This window comes from Condylura cristata, unplaced genomic scaffold (assembly GCF_000260355.1).
Source record: "Condylura cristata isolate star-nosed mole 26May11 unplaced genomic scaffold, ConCri1.0 scaffold00030, whole genome shotgun sequence".
Classification (NCBI taxonomy): Eukaryota; Metazoa; Chordata; class Mammalia; order Eulipotyphla; family Talpidae; genus Condylura; species Condylura cristata.
Window position 1 is genome coordinate 1,732,115 of NW_004567131.1, and position 12,030 is coordinate 1,744,144.

The 12,030-nt window shown below is 41.2% G+C and overlaps 1 protein-coding gene across 3 annotated transcripts in view; it reads left to right on the forward strand.

Annotated features, from left to right (window-relative positions):
* PCNXL2 (pecanex-like 2 (Drosophila)) overlaps window positions 1-12,030 on the forward strand; it is a 272,672-nt gene that overhangs the window by 210,384 nt on the left and 50,258 nt on the right. For all 3 annotated transcript variants that reach the window (XR_001145936.1, XM_004691129.2, XM_012731293.1), the window contains exons 24-25: window positions 3,712-3,770; window positions 8,554-8,769. Coding sequence is in view for 2 of the 3 variants with exons in the window: in XM_004691129.2 (XP_004691186.1) it covers window positions 3,712-3,770; window positions 8,554-8,769 (275 nt within the window). In the remaining variant the exon portion in view is untranslated. The remainder of the gene's footprint in view (window positions 1-3,711; window positions 3,771-8,553; window positions 8,770-12,030) is intronic.

Below are 12,030 nucleotides of genomic sequence, written 5' to 3' on the forward strand. Positions count from 1 at the left end.
AAGCCACTTCCGCATGAGTTCCATCCCCGCCTGCCCTGGAGGTGACCACATGGCGTGGCAGACCTCTCCTGACGTGCCCGCTGCTCCCCTCAGCAGTGCACTTTGTTGATCTGCCTGTTCTGCTCCCCACTCTGTCTCTGGTGAATCCTCTCACCGTCCACATCTCTGACCTGTACCCCAGTTCTGTATAAATAAATAAAACTTAAAAAAAAAAAAAAAGCTATGCTTTGGGGTATTGAAGGAAAAGGAAGGGAAGTCAAAACCCAGGTCTTTTGTGAGTGGCTGTGTTAACAAAGATGCCCTTTCTTTGACTTAGGATACCAACCCCCCTAAGATAACATAGATTTTTTAACTAAAGCTGGCTTCCAAAATAGTAGCAAGATTAGCAGTCACCTCAATATCTGACCTCAGACAGAAGTCACTCAGTTCGCTATGAAACCTTATCTCCTGTGTCCTCAGGAATTTTTCTCAGGTCAAGTCATTGTGAAGCACATCACCAGAAAAAGGTCATTGGCTTTAAAAGAACTAATACGGTTAAAGATAAAAACAGACCCAGATGAACCTTGTGTTTATAGCCAATCTAAAAGATTACAGTGCCCTGCTATTAAGTTCTGACTGCTTTCTCTTGGTTGAACTGTCCCTTGAATCTACAATCCATCCGTAACTCCATGTTGGGCTTGCTGTACAGTAGATGCCATCAAACTGCTCATTCCAGCTAATCAGACATCCCCATAAAAAACAAATGCCATTACTTCTATGATAAATAGTCTCTGTGTACAAAAATGTGAATTTGGTGTAGTATAATTTTTTTTAAATCACTGTTAAATTATTAAATTCCTCTGATGAAACCATGTAAGAGAGAAAGTCCTTGATTTAGGAAGACAGTTCAGGAGGTGGACAGCAGAGTTTGAAGGGAGAAAGCTAGCTTTGCTATCTACATGAGGGAAGGATGTTTGAGATTAGGTCAGCTTCTCTGGAAAGACAATTATTAGACGTAGCAATGAACAGTGACTGTGCCAGGAAAGTGCTGAAAAGAGTGTACATGCAGATGTACACCTGGCAAACCAGCACTCTGCATGCCCCTTGAGATAGAGGAATGAGATACCAGCCCCCATTTTCTCTTTGAACAACAGAGTTGATATTCATGCAATAGGACAGTTAAGGCAGAAATCCAATTACTGAACTAATTAGCACCTTTGAATGGTAAGCACCAAACGTACAGAAGGAAAGCGCTGGAGACAAGTTCAAATTACCTGGTATGGCTGACAGTTCACCTTCTTCGAGGGTCTGGTGGAGAGCCAGAGGCCTGGGGGTCCACAGGTAACTTGGCTTAGCTTTTGCTGATCAGAATTTAGCACTCTGTGTTCAATAGCCTTTCAAAAAGCTGGCTTTCCAGTTAACATAGTTTTAGAAGGTGTTTTAATTCCCTAAGGAGTTTGGTAAATGACTTTCTTTTGGTTTAATCCCACTTTAAAAATTGTTTATTCTGCTTCTGAAAATTCCATTTGTCCTAGGTCTTAAGGTGAAATTAAAATTCCATTTAGGAACTAACTATGCCAACGAGGGATTTCAGCCTTCATTAGAAAAAACTTTGTTGTTTGCTTTATTTTCTGCCACCCTAGGCTCTTCAATTTTCAGAGCCAAGCTGAGAGTATTTGGAAGGAAAATTGAGGTAACAACAGAACAGCTTGTTGGGGTTAACTGCTTTTTTGAGCTGTAACAGAGTATTCCTCCTCTCCAATGCAACTGTGGAATCTATTCTACAAAACTCAATTATGCACTTGTCTAGATTCTCAAATAATGAAGATGTGAGGAAAAGGGATTTTTTTTTCCTGAAAATACATTCTTCATTCATTCAAATTATAGTTCCACTTAAGTATCTTTTTTATGTTCTGATTCCCGACAGATAAATTCATGAAAGAAGTTTCCATCCTGCGATTTCTCCATAAACACCATTACTAACACATGCTCTTCCTTTATTAAGTCCTCCTTGATATGCCGATGATCATGGTTAAGTGTAAACTTGAAATAGGTAGTCTATTTTCTTCTTAGCATGTCTCATAAGAGAAAAAAAAAAAGATACAGCTGAATCTTTGACTTTCATTTATCCATTCAACAAATACTGAGTGACTACATGTGGTAGCTGTGAGCAAAAACCTTGCTTCATGGATCTGCTATAGGAGATAGAGATCATCAAATAAAGAAATGTCTAATGTGATATGTATCAAAGATGCCACAGTCAATATATGTAGGTTCAAATACTGACTTCACCACCTACTAGCTCTGACTTTGGGTACTTGATTTACTCTTATTTTGTTTTTGATTTCCCATCTAAGTGAACGGGCATAATAATAGAACCTTAGGGGATAGGTGCAGGGAAGCAATGAATTAATACATTTACAGTATTTGCATGGGTTAGTGCTACCTAAATGTTAGCTGCCATCATTATTAGGAGTATTAACTATGAGAAATGCTCTGAAGGGGAAGTGCAGTGTGTGACAGAGCACAAGAGTCACGAATGCCACCTAGAGCAGGCATCAGGGAAGAGTTCCTCAAGAAAGCAATGCTTGAGCTGGACTTAAAGGGTGAGAGGAGTCAATGAGGAAAAATGGGTGGCTCTGGAAAGGGTGCACTCCAAATAGAGAATAGGTGAATGGGTGCTTGGGAGGAAGGGGTGACAGATGTAGGAAGTGGGACATATTGAAGACAAAGAAACTAGCATGGTTGGAGGATAGAAAGCAAGAGGCAAGAGATAGCACAGGCTATGACCAGACATGCTAAAGATTAGTTTGACCACACTTCATTAGGAGCCTCACTATGTTCAATGATGCATCTGAAGTATCATTTCTCAATGGCTTAGTTTTCAGTATATGAAATCGCCATTTGTGTAAGTCATAAACAGTTGAATATTATTGATGGGACTTCATATTTCATCCTGCAAAGGATGAGGTGCCTGCTGCCCAATATCTGAAATAAAAAGACAGTCTCTTTGTTCAGGCACAGTCTTTCTGAGCAGAGCAGACTATCACACTTACTGCAGGTTTTTTGAGATGCAAAGTTCAGGTCTCAATTTTTAGAGGCACACGTTGTTTGATATCATCTGCACAGGCAATTACTTGGGAGAGACTTGCTGTCACCATTCAGAAGTCTGGAGTAAGTCTGACCAACTGATTTCCAGAAGCAGGAGGACCACTCAGGGTTGACTGGCTTACAACAGTTGTGAACTGAGAGTAACGGTCAAAAGTGAAGATATTTTTAATTGGTGCTCCTGACTCCTTGTTACCAGAGCAACTGATGATCTGTCTTCTAAGTGTGAGACTTGTTTTTATTCTGTGGTTCAACCCAAGAAAGGCCTATGAGACTGAACTCAACTGGTGCAAAGCAAGTGGTGGAAGCATTGACTACTCACTATGAGTTGCTGGGATCAATTTGAGAAGAAAAGTACCTATTGGTGTACTGCTCAGATTCTGAAAATGCTTGCTAAATTTTGTCGATCTTGTGTTAAAATGGGTAAGGCACATTGTCAGTCTTCCAAATCCTGAGGCCTAATATCTGTTCCCCTACATTGCCTTCTTTCCTTTTCCTATAACACTGTTAAATATGTGCAAGCTCTATGCCCCTGCATTTCCCACCACACAGCTGATTCTGTAAAACAACTCTCATTGGTATGGTTCTAATTATGACCTTTTACCCTTTTGTGGTCCCTTCTAGTACAAGACGTGTGGATAATTCCAACACAAGGCTGGTGGTCCAAATTGAAAAGGATCCAGGTAAGAAGACTGCTTCCTTCTCTTTAAAATTTGATTATTATTTATTATTTTCTATAGATGGCTTCTTTTAGTCCAAGAAGGGGGGTAAGTACTCACACTTTTTAATCATTTTGGTGACAATGTATGTGTTGGCAAACAGGCCGATTGTAAAAATAAAACTGTGCCAGTAGCTTAATCAAACATCCTGATTTAGTTTGAAATGCATTCCTTCATTTTTTGGCTTCATTAGGTTCCTGTTCATTAATGAATGATTCCTCCAGTTAGGACATTTTAGTTTATGTATGTTAAATATCAAATATAGACTAGATACCTTGGTATTAGTTTCTTAGTGAAAACTTATTTGGGGGCCCTCCCCGCTGGTGCAGTGGGTTAGGACACAGCACTGCAAGCTAGCCACAGCCTCTTTAGTGGGAGTTCAATCCCCAGCCCTGGAGGTGACCCACCTGGTGCATCAGACTTCTCCTGTCTCGCCTGCTGCTCCCCTCAGCAGTATACTTCCTCAATCTGCTCCCCACTCTCTCTCTCTAGTGAATCCTCTATCCGCCCCTGCACCTCTGCCCTATACCCTAGTTCTTATGCATAAATAAATCTTAAAAAGAAAAACATATTTGGAAAAACATCATCATTATGATGTCCTTAATGGCAGCGCATCCCAGGATCCAACATCCAGAAGCCTTCGGAATCTTCATTCACCATCAAGCTATGGAAGGAATTACCTACTAGAAAATTATTTCACTTTTTCTTTCCATCATCTATCAAATCATCTCTCCTTTTCCCCACATATCACAATATAAATTTTAACTGCTCCCTATTTTTACCTACCTCACTCTCTCCCCAGAGTCAAAAACTTTGTCTAAGAGAAATTGCATCAGGCTCATTATCTACATTTGAAGAGCATCTACATGATTAATTTAAAATAATCATTTGAAAACACTTGGAGAAGGTTTACTTTATTTTTCTGTTCAGTTTCATGTCAGTACAACCTGGTGCAGCTCTGGGACTCCATGACATGCAGAGTCTATAAAATAAGGCAGGTAGACAGTTTCCCAAGAGCACCCTGCCTTTAGTTATCTGTAATTGTTATCTCATTTTAATCTAATTGTGTGGATATTGGCTAGTGTGTTCTAAGAAGATTCCACTTTCAGTGATTTAAACTGTTTTTGTTTTATTTGAATATCAAGCAGGTTAAACAATTAAGCAAAAGTTAATTCCTTCATTCAGGTCTTTTTGATCAAGTGCCAGAGATTCAATATTATCTCTAATTAGTGTCTTGGGATGTATGCTGATTTATCATAAAAAAATGAATATATTGGCAGGTCAAGCGGGCTTAATCTACATAGAAGATAAATTGCACTGATACTTTATTAGATGACATGACTCAGTGCATAGGACAATTCTGTCCATTGATCGTAATTAGGCTATAATTATTTATACATTTAGCTTTCATGAATGTCCAGCAAGTACATTCATAACTTGATAGAATTATAGTATCTTAGAGGTAGATCCTATAGGATCTATACTGTAGGATCAGTCTTTACTTTCCTGTACCCTTCCTGCCCATGGTCCTGAGGGTCTGGGTGGGAAGCTCTGTTCAACTCATTTTATTCCCTACCTTCCTACATCCCTGTCCCCACTCCAGTAGGTAGACTCAGATAGTCTTGGTTTTACTCTAGGCATTTTCTTTTTTGGATATTTCTATGCCTCTCTGACTTTCCAAGGTCATGCCATGCTCTGCAAAGAAAAGGTACCCCTAAATTAGAAGTATAGAATGCAGGATTCTCCTCCAACCCCTTTCAGCACTTCCTCTATCCCAAGCACATCACCCAAGAGGACTTCCCCATTTACCTGGTCTTCTCTTCAATGGTTCTTATTCTTAATCATGAAAGGCCCAACAGAGGCCATGAAAGGAGTAAGCATTCAGCATGGAGATTAAGAAGAAGTACGCCTTTAACTCCCAATTCCCCACTTCTATGTCCTCTGCAATGCATGCCTTCTATTGTGAATCAGGTTATACCAGCCCAACATCTCCTTTGCTGTATCCTCCATCATTCTTCCTTAGCTGAATCACCCACTCGGCTAGGATGATTAAAATACAACAAGCAAGCCATAGCTGAAAATACTGAGTCCTGCCATGGGAGCAATGGGAGCCTCAGTCACTGCAAACCAAAGGCTGTGGAGGCAGTGCAGCCACTCTGGGAACAGCAGTCCCAGGCCTGGGTACTGGCTCAAGAGAAACAGAAGCTTATGTAAACTTTTGTTTTTGAATATTTTGTAGTAGATTTATTCATAATCACCAAATCAGGAAAGAAGCTCAATGGCTAAATGAACTATATATAGCGCGTACAGACCCAGGACTACTACTCAACAGTGAAACAAACCACCTGCTCTGTTTACAGAGGTGTTGCGTAATCGCAGATGCATTATTTGAAGCAGTGGTTACATGACTGTGGATTTTTTTAAGACAGAGTGGATTATACATGAAAAAGGGTGAATTTTACTCTATATGAATTACTCCTCAATAAATCTGAGCCCTGTATACATGCAGTATGTTAAAACAAGTAAGAGGTATCTATATATAACATATAATATATATAATAATATAAAAATCTGTAGCTATGCATATATGACACAATATATAGACTATATATTTGTGTATAACATAAAATCTCCAAAAAATGTTCATATTATAGAATATGTTCATAAACTGATGCTGTGTAATATCTGTCAGTTTTAACTCAGTGACTGATTTAAATATCACACTTGGAGTTACTTGACAGGTACATTTGAAAAAGCAAACCATCTCTTTAAGAGACAATACAATCGGTAGTATGATCTACTGTCAACAGATACATTATTAGAACCTAGACTGTTAGGAATGCTGGGAATACAGGGATACAAAAAAATAATGATAAAAATATGGATATTGATCTTTCCCCCCTCACTTTATGGTACATTGGAGAAATTAGAATTAGTTCTCCATCCAGTAACCAGGTACATATATTCACCTGCTCTAATGAAAGTAAAATTCCAGCCATGGCCCAGGGCTGCAAAGCAGACAGTCATGGGCTGAAGACCAGTAAGAGGGGAAGGTTTTCCTGAAGTGGTCAGCGAAGGTTTTCCTGAAGTGGTGATTGAGTTGGCATCTATAGAGTGAATAAATAACCAAGGAAGGAATGGAAGAGCAGCCCAGGCACTCTTCATTCTCAGCTGAAACAATTTCTGCATTCTTGCGCATAAAGGGAGTTGGTGTAAGGTGACGATGGAGATTAAAGTTAGGAACAGATGACAGTGCCTGTGGGGCACTGGGTGTGATTAGGACCATATTCACTGATACCTGTGAATGATACATTATGTTACACCTTGCTATAGGCGATCTTAAAAAGTTTGTCTCTAGGGCCCTCCCTGGTGGCGCAGCGGGTTAAAGCACAGCACTGAGACGCTAAAGTTCGATCCCTGCCTGCCCCGGAGGAGATCCACATGGCGAGGCAGACCTCTCCTCACCCACCCGCTGCTCCCCTCAGCAGTGTACTTCATCGATCTGCCTGTTCTGCTCCCCTCTCTGTCTCTGGTGAATCCTCTCACCCTCCACATCTCTGGCCTGTATCCCAGTTCATATGAATAAATAAATAAATCTTAAAAAAAAAGTTTGTCTCTAGTTTAAAAGTGTTGACAAATCACTGGTTTCTAAGTAATGCAATTGAGTACTGGGTAGCACATTTAAATTTTAAATTTTAAATGTTCATGTAGAGGTCCCAGTGAACATACATGAGGGATCACATGACACTTGAGGTCATCCACTTGAGGAACAGTGTGGCTTGGAGAAGGGTAGGAGTGACAGAAATGGAGAAAAGCAAAGAGCCTGGAGGGCCTCAGCTACACGCCTGTCCAGTTCTTGGTGGCAGCAGAAAAAAGCAGGTCACAAAGCCCATATGCAAGACCAAGAATAAGTCTTTACCGTGAGGCAGCAAGAGATACACAGGTAGCTGCAGTGGCAGCATCCAGGGATGGCAGCCGGCCGGATTCCTGCACAGCAGTGACCCCACGGGAGGCCAGCGAGTTGCCAGCAAGTGGTCCCCCTGAAGAAGCCTTATTAGCTTTTACATGATTTGTACCGATTGCCAGCACAGTGCCAAGTTTAGGCCTTGTTGACAGAAGTATATTTTGCACATGCCAATAAACAACCAAGGTTATTGTTTATTCCACATGTAGTCTACATCTCAAGGCTACAAGTTACTTACTAGGCCACCTGTGCTGGATGGTCATGGTGAAATGCAGTTTGAGAAAACTGTTTTCCCACAGGCCCTAGAGTGCAAAATAAATAAATAAACTAAAATTGAGAATCTTGGGTATAAAGGAATGGGAACAAGGATTTCTGAGGTGATGGCTGGCTGGAGGGAGAACAGAGACAGAGACCAGATTTGGACATTTGATGTTGGGATGCACTCTAACATGGAAGAGACATTATGCAGACAAGTCAGCATACAGGACTAGAGTTTAGGCAAGGTTATTGTTTATTTCATATGTAGTCTACATCTCAAGGCTACAAGTGACCTGTTACCATAACAGCTGGTGTTATGAAATTGTCTGTTAACCTGCATTTAAACAGAAACTCATCCATTTCTGTAGATGAGATTGCCCAGAAAGAGTACTGATAGAAAAATATGAAGGGCTCCCATAGTCCACTAAAACAGGCAAAGCATCTGAAACGTCTGATTTACCCTTCATCGATCTGAGTACATGGGGAGTCAGCATTTATTGATCATATTCCTTGCTCTGTCTATAGGGAATGATGACAACAATCTCAATTCCATCTTTTATGAGCACCTGACGCGGGCCCTCCAGGAGTCCCTCTGTGGAGACTTGGTCCTTGGTCGATGGGGTAACTACAGCTCCGGTGATTGCTTTATTTTGGCTTCAGATTATCTCAATGCTTTTGTTCATCTGATTGAAATCGGCAATGGTCTTGTTACCTTTCAACTTCGGGGACTGGAATTCCGAGGTAAGAATCCTATCATTGTAGAAATTAGTTGATTGAGTTTGTGATCACGTGGATCTCTAAATTTAAGTCTGCTTTATAAAAGAATTTGATGCCTGTTCTACAGAATGAGAATTGAGCTTTGATTCTCTTTTATCTACCTTTATTCTGATGCAAGTAAACCCCAGTCATCTGAGGGAATAATGACGTAAAGCATATAATCTGGTAGAAACCTTTGAAACAGCAAGTCAGAACTTAGGTTTCAACCCCCGTGGGAAAAGCCAAGCAACAGGAAGTGGTAGAATGTGCATGAATTCTATATGGAAACAAATGGACCTAAAACAGAACTTGGTTCTGGGGGTGACCGGTGTTGTAGTCTGTCTGTAAACTCTTGTTTGCTGACTGTGACAATAAGACTGAGCATTCCATAAAGCTGATGTGTGATTTAAATGAGGTCATATAATTGAATGCCTGTCACTTTGTGGTAACTGAGCTGCCTGAATCTTGGAGGTGCGACCCCAGCTTTTTTTTTAGTGAGGTGCTGGAGTTGTGTGGTGGAACATGCAGGAACATGCATTACAGAGGTCCTTCCTCATATTCCTTTCTCCTTTGCTCTCTGGGCTCACTTTCATGTCATACATGTTTTTCCAGCACCTCCTCTGTGCCAGGCAATGTTTTAACACCAGAGACATAATAGCACATGACTTGAAAGGGTCCTTCTTCGCTTAAAGGTATTTGATATTTGCCTTCAGTGGGAGAAATGGGAAATGAACAAGTAAAAATATGAGCAAATAGATAATGGCTTGGGGAGGTGTTTGTCAGTCAAGTTCTGAGCCCAGAGTCACTGAAGAGGATGAGGGTGAGTGGTGCCACAGGGGGCGGATTGGTCAGGGAAGCCTCTGGAGGAGAACAGGGAGAGGTATCCCAGGTTGGCACTGCACAGTGCTAAAAGTATGTGTCAGGGGCAATGGGGAGCCTCCTGGCCCTCTGGAGGACCATAGTAATGAGTGCTAAGGAGCAACCTGGCTGTAATGTTGCAGAAGACAAGGTGGGAATAGGTCATGTGGGTCCTCAAAGCAGGGTGCAGGGGTGCATTTTACTCTGCATGTAGTAGGGACCTATGTTGGGGGTCTGAAAAGGGGAATGACTAACTCATACTTTAAGATATGGCTTTGGTACCTGGATGGAAAATGTTCTAGAGGGGGACAAAAGCAGACATGGGAAGGTCATTTAGGAATGTTTGTAGTCACCCAATCAGGGGCCTGGTCATCATTATCCACAGTCTCACAGTGACAAAAGGACATTTTTTAACCAAGAACAAATTGCCATTATTTCACACACCATTAACACAGAGAACCAAGTCTTTTGGCTCTTTTGATGATACTAACCATTAATTTTGTAACTATCTGTTCCTTTAAATAACATGCCTAAATAAATTTGTACAAAAGCTTTGTTTTTCTAGAACAGTGGGTTCTATGATTTAGATGTGTATTCTATATATTTTTCACATATTAGAGAGGTAGTTTAGGGAGATTACTTTGGAAACAGTTTTTGGACTATGGGAGTAATGTTTAGAATCTACAGTATAGTTCAAAAAATTACATGTCCTTGAAATTTTATACATATGTTAAAAAATGTCACAGGAAGTGGCAGAAATTAAATGTCTCTCCTGCAAGAACACAGGAGAATTTACTATCTTGCAAATTTTTGTTTTTTCCTAGAATTCAAAGGAAGAACTCTTGAAGTTAACCTTACTGAATCTGAGTCACATTTTCTGTGGTGGCTGGTTCCTTAGGAAACTTAACTAGTCTGAGTTAGACCATTCAAAGCCGATCAGCTTTCGGAAGCTGGCAGGACTTCACCTCTCTACCCACTTCCTTCTCCTCATAAACAGGGATTCTTCTTAATATATAGCATTTGATATCTTGATCTCACCTCATATAATTATTTTTTGGGGGGTGAGGGGCAAACCAACCACCATAGAATTGAAATTTGTTGTGCTGAGATGACAAGGGTGTATTCCTTCTCACTGTGTGATTGGCTGGGAGTCCTGTCCATTTTGACTCATGTTACTCACACAGCTGCATTGAGCTGGCAGATGAGCTGAGCTGGAAAGTCCAAGGAGCACATCTGGAGCTGTTTCCTACCCTGCTACCTTGTACTAGTACCCTCCTCCAGGTACTGCTCTGTCTCCCACAGGCTGGATGAGGCATCTTCACAGTGGTCTCAGGGGAGAACACAGGTACTACGAGGCATCTTACTGCCCAGCCTCCAGGACAGGGCCAAAGTCAGATTCAAGTAGCAAGAAAAGGGGCCTTGTCACATTACAATACTCATTGGAAGTCAATCTTATAAGAATCTATCAAACTCCTGAAACTTCTTCAGGTAAAATGTGGCAGAAGAGTCACAACTGACATGTGTGCATGTGGTGGGCAGGAGACAGAGGTTGTGGAGACTTTGCTGCCTCTAGCCAACCATAGTTGAAATGTAAGCTGGCTGTAAGGGTGGACTAAGCACAAAAATGACATCTGAGTCAAAAGTGCCAGTTAATGGCCCGGCTACCACTCGCTCTGGGACAGCACATTTTCATTGACCTACTTCCTCTGTAGTTTGGAACACAGAGCTATTAAGAGAGCATGTAGCCTGACAGAATCTAAATTATGCTTTTGTTGCAGGAAGAATCCAGCTGACCTAAAATGAATGTTCTATTTCATATCTTTTCATGGCATATAACATATATTCCCAAGGAAGAGCTGCTCCCTTTCACTTCCTTGGATATTGTCCTAAGATTGCTCTTCAGCATTTCACTTTTCTATTCAATTCCCTATTTTTTCAAACAATAGACTTATTTTGGTCAAATTTAACCTATTTCGGCACATATGTGCTGGTTCTCCCTCCCTTGGAATACTTGCAGTCATCAGTGGGAAATGACTGGCCCTCAGCATGGGCTGACCCAAAAATGGGCAGTACACCTGGGAGCAAGCCAGCCTCCCCCAGACCAGGCAGCAAAAGGTCTACCCATCTCTCTCCCTGAGAAAGATGTGTTTGTATCAAGAGGAATTCTTACTTGCAAGCAACAGAAATTAGCTCTAACTAAGGAGATGGGTTTACTGGAAGATAATATTGCACAGAGCACAGACTTTCCTAGAAGAGTGCAGAAGCAGGCCAGGTGGCTGCCAGATAAGAGTGCTATCTAACATCACATAGAAGTGCTGATCAGTGAAGCAGTTACACCTTGGTTGGTGGACTTGTGCCCTCCTCTCCTCATGGACACTGGGACTTTGG